The sequence below is a fragment of the Anneissia japonica genome, unplaced genomic scaffold (assembly GCF_011630105.1).
Source record: "Anneissia japonica isolate Jap-2015-1 unplaced genomic scaffold, ASM1163010v1 scaffold287710_len209622_cov133, whole genome shotgun sequence".
Taxonomy (NCBI): Eukaryota; Metazoa; Echinodermata; class Crinoidea; order Comatulida; family Comatulidae; genus Anneissia; species Anneissia japonica.
The window spans coordinates 200,090-207,328 of record NW_022742733.1 but is presented as its reverse complement, the minus strand read 5'-3'; the positions used below and the strand labels follow the sequence as shown (position 1 = coordinate 207,328).

General features: G+C 34.6%; 2 protein-coding genes across 3 annotated transcripts in view; both read left to right on the top strand.

Annotated features, from left to right (window-relative positions):
* Window positions 1-5,512, top strand: part of LOC117119247 — a 10,235-nt gene extending 4,723 nt beyond the window's left edge. Inside the window, exons 4-5 of the mRNA XM_033264048.1 lie at window positions 4,774-4,896; window positions 5,289-5,512. Coding sequence (XP_033119939.1) covers window positions 4,774-4,896; window positions 5,289-5,476 — 311 coding nt within the window. The 3' untranslated portion in view covers window positions 5,477-5,512. The remainder of the gene's footprint in view (window positions 1-4,773; window positions 4,897-5,288) is intronic.
* Window positions 1,443-3,449, top strand: LOC117119248. Of its 2 annotated transcripts, none has more exons than XM_033264049.1 (2): window positions 1,443-2,514; window positions 2,770-3,449. In XM_033264049.1, exons 1-2 carry the CDS (start codon window positions 2,236-2,238, stop codon window positions 3,214-3,216), a joined length of 726 nt encoding a protein of 241 aa, XP_033119940.1. In that variant the 5' UTR covers window positions 1,443-2,235; the 3' UTR covers window positions 3,217-3,449. The 2 variants fall into 2 exon arrangements, with proteins under 2 accessions (XP_033119940.1, XP_033119941.1); XM_033264050.1 differs by having other exon boundaries at window positions 1,443-2,565; window positions 2,821-3,449.
* Window positions 5,513-7,239: the final 1,727 nt, after the last annotated feature.

The following is a 7,239-nucleotide window of genomic DNA, read 5'->3' as shown; positions in this document are numbered from 1 at the left end:
TTTCATAGCTGTACGAAGCCAGAGAGAAATTATGATAAATGTGTATGTTGTAAAGGTATCCATAGGTTGTGGGAATGCCATGAGTTCAAAGATAAACATGTAGATGATCGATGGAATCTAGCCAGCAAAGAAAAATTGTGCTTCAAGTGTTTAGGTAATCACATGTCTAAGACTTGTACACGAATAATGTCATGCGGTATTAATGGTTGTCAAAGCGACCATAATAGCTGTCTCTTATACACATCTAGATGTGTATAAGAGACAGCTGACAATGAAAACACCAGTATAAACAGTGACACCATGAACCTAAGTAATGGCAGTAGCAATGAAAACACCAGTATTAACAGTGATGCCTTGAGCCCAAGTAATGGCAGTAGCAATGGAAACACCAGTACTACTAATAGTGATAAAGGGACTAAAGATAATGTAGTGAGTAATGACATAGCCCTGAGACTGGCTTTGGTTAGTGATTTCAATGGGGAACCAGATAATTATTGGGCATTTATGTCCAATTTCGAAACAAATATCGCAGCTAGGTTAAGTAATGATAGTTCCAAATTACAGTACTTGCTGCAGTTATGTAAAGGAAAGGCTAGGGCATGTATTGAAAGTACTGTGTTGTTGGGTCCTGAAGGTTACCATCAGGCATTAGAAATCATGAGAAAACAATTTGGCCAACCCCATTTGGTACTGAATGCTTTAATTGGTAATCTTTTGAATAGGAAACCTTTAAATGGAGGAGACCATGAAGGGTTATGGTTGCTGGTGGGAGACATGAAAAAGTTTCACATAACATTAACTAAAATGGGTTATACAAATGACTTAAATAGCACGTCAAACTTACTCAAAGTTCAGGGGTTATTACCAAAATTCCTACAGATTAAGGTGGGCCAATGTTGCCCATGAGATACTTTAGAAACGAGAACCCACCTTCCAAGATATGTTAAAATTTGTAGAAGGTCAGGCAGAAGTTAATAGCACTATGTTTGGGCGCCATGTAGAGGTAAATCAAAAGGTAAAAGATAAATCGGTTGAGGTTAAAAATAAAAGAGTCTTTCATAGCTGTACGAAGCCAGAGAGAAATTATGATAAATGTGTGTGTTGTAAAGGTATTCATAGGTTGTGGGAATGCTATGAGTTCAAAGATAAACATGTAGATGATCGATGGAATCTAGCCAGCAAAGAAAAATTGTGCTTCAAGTGTTTAGGTAATCACATGTCTAAGACTTGTACACGAATAATGTCATGCGGTATTAATGGTTGTCAAAGCGACCATAATAGATTGTTACATAGGACAAGAAATAATGATAAACGTGTAGGAAATTCTAAGGTTCTCATAGAAGGGGAGGAACAAGTACCGGGAGTCAGGCAAATAAGCCTATCACGATGTTAAATCAAAGTCATTCAGTTGCCTTACGTACTATACCTATAATAGTAAGCAAAGGTTGTAAACATATGCAGGTAAATGCTTTGTTAGATGATGGTAGTACGCAAACGTACATAAATACAGACCTGTGTCGGGAGTTGGGGCTCCATGGGGAAAGTGAAGAAATAGTTGTTAGTTTGTTGAATGGTAAAGAAGAAAGGTTTATTACAAGGCCAGTTACATTTAGTGTATCATCAGTAATGTGTGCGTTCCTTCTTAAACCAAGTTTGGCAATTAAACATAGAGGATGATTGGAGACTGGATCCAAAATGGTATTCAAGTTGGTCCAGACTGATTAGAATAGCAGCTTATATTCATAAGCTCATAACAAATTGTCGATCCAACAAAAATGACAGGGTCTATGGGCGGTTGGAGCATAAAGAGATCCAGTATGCGCAACTGAGCATAATACGAAAGGCGCAACAAGAATCATTCCCAAATGACATAAGGAACTTAAAGGAAAATGGTGTTGTTGGATCTAACAGTGTATTGGGTACATTAACACCTACAGTAGACGAAGACGGAGTATTGCGCATGACATGACGTTTAAGTTTGGTTGAAGCCTTGCCACATGACGTCAGATACCCAATCATATTGCCTAGAAAGTATCCAGTCACTAAACTTATTGTAAAGAAGTATCATGACTTGGGTAAACATGTAGCTGGAACAAATCATATAATAAATTGGGATAATATTATTATCACTGTTATCGGAAAGATATTGGATAATTCATCAGAGAAGAAGTCCGAGATTGTGAGAGGAACTGCGTGGGATGTAAGCGACGAACGGCAAAAATAGGCGAACAAATCATGTCTCCACTTCCTGAAATTAAGAATAAGATGGATAGTTTAAAGGCGTTTACCCGAGTGGCAGTGGATTATGCAGGACCATTTCTGACAATTCAAGGCAGAGGTAAGGTCAGAACAAAGAGATATTTGTGTCTATTCACTTGTTTGGCAACTAGAGCTGTCCATTTGGAGATAGCTTACGGATTGGACACTGATACATTCCTAAACGCATTTTATCGTTTTGTGAGTCGGAGTGGCCAGCCAAAAAAGATTTTATCTGACAATGGGACAAATTTCGTAGGAGCGAATAGGGAGTTAAAAGAATTAATTAAGTTGTTAGACCACAAGAAAATACAAACAGCAACAGTGGAAAAAGTATTAAGTGGAGGTTTATACCACCGTTGACTCCTCATTTTGGTGGCGCTCATGAGAGCTTAATAAAGTCTGCGAAGAAATCAATTTATGCAATACCTTCCTTCTTTTTTTTATATGTAAGAAGACTACAGTATGCCTTTCATATTATATTTATACAGTTGAGATGTGTATAAGAGACAGGGAGCGAATAGGGAGTTAAAAGAATTAATTAAGTTGTTAGACCACAAGAAAATACAAACAGCAACAGTGGAAAAAGGTATTAAGTGGAGGTTTATACCACCGTTGACTCCTCATTTTGGCGGCGCTCATGAGAGCTTAATAAAGTCTGCGAAGAAAGCAATTTATGCAATACTTAAAAATGCAGACATCACTGATGAAGAATTGCACTCGGCATTTGTAGGCGCAGAAGGAATTATGAATTCGCGACCATTGACATACCAAACTGCTTCAGGGAAAGATGCTTTACTATTAACTCCTAATCACTTCCTGCATGGGCAGATGGGTGGAATGTTTGCCTCGGAGGAGATCTTGGATACAACTAAATTTAGCCCACAGAAAAGGTGGCGTCGTGTTCAAGAGCTGATGAGGCATTTCTGGAACAGGTGGTTGGCTACCTGCATTGAATAAGAGAAATAAGTGGAAGGAGATGAAACGAGACATAGACGTAAATGATGTTGTTTTGGTAGTCGAGAAGGAAACTACGCGCGGCCGGCGGCCATTAGGTAGAGTAGTAGAAGTTTTCCCAAGACCAGACGGTCATGTTAGGGTAGTTAAGGTTAAAACTGCTAATGGAGAAATAGTAAGAGGGATTAACAAGGTATGTCCTTTAGAGATCATGGAATGAACAAGTGTAGGAAGATATAGTAAAAGAATTGTACCGTGGTAGCAGAAAATAAAACAAAATGGTTGGGGATACTATGGACTTGTAATTGAGTTTGTGCTATGCTCATAATTGTCGAGTTAAATTGGAAAAAAAAAAAGGGGGGGGGTGGGTATTGTTAAAATGTCTATCAACGGTCCGATGGAACATAAAGTAAACATATGATAGTAATAATTTATAGGGATCAATATTATGTACCATAATGTAAAGTAAAAAAGAAATGCATAAAGCTAGTGTGAACAAGTTTCAGTGAAATTTATTTTCATAGTCAAAGGTCATAGTAATGTATTTAATACCATAGTTCATTGGATTGTACTGGATTCATATATTTAATTCATAAAAGCAGTGTTCACAAAGTTTAAAAAGTGTTTGTACATGTATGCTATTGGTGCTTCATAAATCATGTATACCAGGTATTAAATGTTATTATTATTATACTTGTTAAACAAATACCATGATGATGTAAAATTTATGTTATGTTAAAATTAATGAGAAATGTCGACAAACTGTAGTATGTCGAAGAAGGGGAGAATGAATAGAAGAAAATTATTATTTAATTAAAACAATAGTTTAAATGTTGAGGGCGCTGATAATTTTGTATACCGGCGGAAGGTTGTTGTTTTTCGATCATGGCTGTTGACCGTTTTTTTTTTTTTTTTTTTTAATAAAGAAACAAAACAAAGTTTAAATGCGATTATGTTCCTTTATGACAGTGAGCAGTACTAAAATATTGGAAAGCGTCAATCCATTAGTAATATATTACTTTTTATAGGTCTTTATTCAGTAAGAAACGTACAATTACGAATTATATGTATACAATACATATATACTGGAGGGAATATTCCGAGCAATACGCACAAAAAAAAGATGGAAAAGGTTATACAAAACTCATTTAAAAAAACTAACATTTAGATCAAAGATAATTGTAATAGTCAATAGTTATAATAATTTTATTAGCTGTATGGTACACACAGCTCTACGTATTTAGAACAGCGAATGCATCAGTGCTCTATTATTCTTATACTGTAATATCCAACATCATTCATACATTACCACTCTAATGTTACCCGTCATCGACCTAACATCTCCACTTATTCACCCACAACTCGTTTATCCACCCATCCAATGAGGTATTAAATATTCCTTCATGCATCCATAACCCACTCACCCATTACACCAGACTACTGTCTCATATGCATCCATTTTTGTTAACATTGTTTTAGTGTGTTATAATAAGAATATTGAGTTGTAAATTATATTATGATATTGCGGTATGATAAAGTTTTTATTTTCTTTCATTGAAGCGAATTCGTCAACAACATCTATAACAGTCACAATGTTTGCATCAACTAAGAATCCGCCAGTTCAGAATGAGCCAGATCGTCAGGCTCAGTCATATCAGGCTCAGTCATATCAGTCAAGTAAAGGTAATAAACGAAAGTGTCTTTACCGTTACCCCTTGATGTATTGTTTTTGGGTCAGCGAAAGGCGGACCCCAGAAACTCACTGTTGTTTATATTGATTATGTTCCTTCCTTCCTTCTTTTTTTTATATGTAAGAAGACTACAGTATGCCTTTCATATTATATTTATACAGTTGCACTTTTTGAATTCAAACAGTCAAATCGGGGGTGGGGCAAAGGATGCACACATCCATAATCCCCTCCTTCTCATCGACCACTCGGTGGTATATCTACGGGAAAGGAGACTGGAGGCACACGCCCTCTTCCCTTTATCTTTCCAACTAAATCTCCTTCACTCTTTAGCACCCAATATCCCCCAGCCAATAGGCTTTTTGCTAACTTCATTTTCGTTTTCAGTTTCATTATATGCTATCATCATGGCAGCTGCAGGATTTGCTGTCGCAGCAACGATTGTCATTCTCTTCAGGGCTTGTCGGTGGGCGTCCAAGAAATTGTTTTGGGAAATTCCAGAACCGAATATCCCTCCTATTATTAAATATCATTGTGTAAGTGAAGATTTTATACAACTTATTTCAATATCCTAATGAATTGTTCTGAATAATAGCCAATAATAATAAAAATAATGATAATAATAATAATAATGATGATAATGATAATAATAATGATGATAATGATAAAGGTGCTCGAAATATGCTTTAATCAAGAATTAATAATTCTTCAATAGTACTTTAATAGGCCTATTTACGATAGTGTGAATGACATATTTGTTGATTAATTTATATAAATATATAATAGGTATATACCATTAATAATAACTGACGTCGTAAATGTAAAATCTGGGATTTTTTTTCAGTACAATCTTACCTATTTTTTTTTTCAATATTAGTTATAAGTTTCATTGTAAATTCTATGATATTTTAAACGAAATAATTTATGTTTTCAATTATTTAAGTATTAAACAATTCAGTGAGCCTAACGCTGGATGTAAATATAAAATAAAACAAAAGCAAATGCTAATACTATTGCGTACCTTTGGTAAGCATAGATCAGGATGGTTCATACGAGGTGACAAATATCCGTATGCCTGTAATTATGTAAATAATTTTCACACGAATTTAGGAATCTTCATTAATAATATCCTAATTAAAATCTTAAATTAGTTAATTACTAATGAAACAATAGATTGATATAAACAATGTGACCTAAAACTACAATTTATTAATAATTACATTTTTTAATTAATAAACGCAAGAATCATGCTATAGTGACTTATCATTAATTTTAATATAAGGATTACCCCATATGATTTGTTCTTTTATATCCTTTGTAAAAGTTGGATACTTTGTTCTACCACCACCGATGGAGTACCATGCCATTACGACCTTGGTGTAGAACTTTGGTAAATTTGTTAATACTATATTTTTACATAGGTTTGGCATTTCAAGCGCACTCAAATTAGGACCAATTTTATTGATATACGCAAGTGGAATTTCTTTCTAATTGGCTTCTTCTTTACTTAAAAATCATTTTACCCATGATATAAGCACCCTGTGCATATTCTGTCTCTTATACACATCTAGATGTGTATAAGAGACAGAGAATAAACAGCCTAAACAAGTAAACAGGAAGGCCAAAACTAAACTTATATATATGGGGTCCTACACAGCCCCCTACAGCCCCCTATTTCCTAGTCAATGGCTGCCAATAACTGATATATTTTCAGTGGCTAAATTTATTGTTATTAATCGTTCTAATTTATCATTATCATTTGATAAATTATTGCACTAGGACAAGCATAGTTAATTGATGGTAGACCAATAGTCTTCCATAATATGTTACCAGTGAACACGGTTAAAATCATCAAAATTGTCATTAATTGACTTTATATAAGCAATTAAGCGATTGCCTTTTTTTAATTACATATTCATAATGGGTATGTTCACTGAAGTTCTTAGATAAATACAGTAGGTTCCAAGTATTTATACAGTAATTAACTACTTATGTGATGAACTTATCACCTAGTTTCCAATGTTTGTCTTTATCTACACGTTTACCGACTACCATTAAATTGAATTTCTCATAATTATATTCCAATTTCCATTCTTTTTGTAAACTTGCTTGCAATATCAAACATCTTTGTCGTTTCATGTTTATTATCTGCAGTTAGTACCACATCGTCGGTCCATAGTAATCCCCTCCCCCATCCAAACACCACTGATTCTCACAACTAGTCCATTGTTACGAAAAAGTGTTTTGAAGCCAATTTCTGACCAGAAAAATTCGTTGCAGTATTCTTGTATTTATTAATTAAAATATACTAATAAATTGTAGTTATAGGTCACAATGT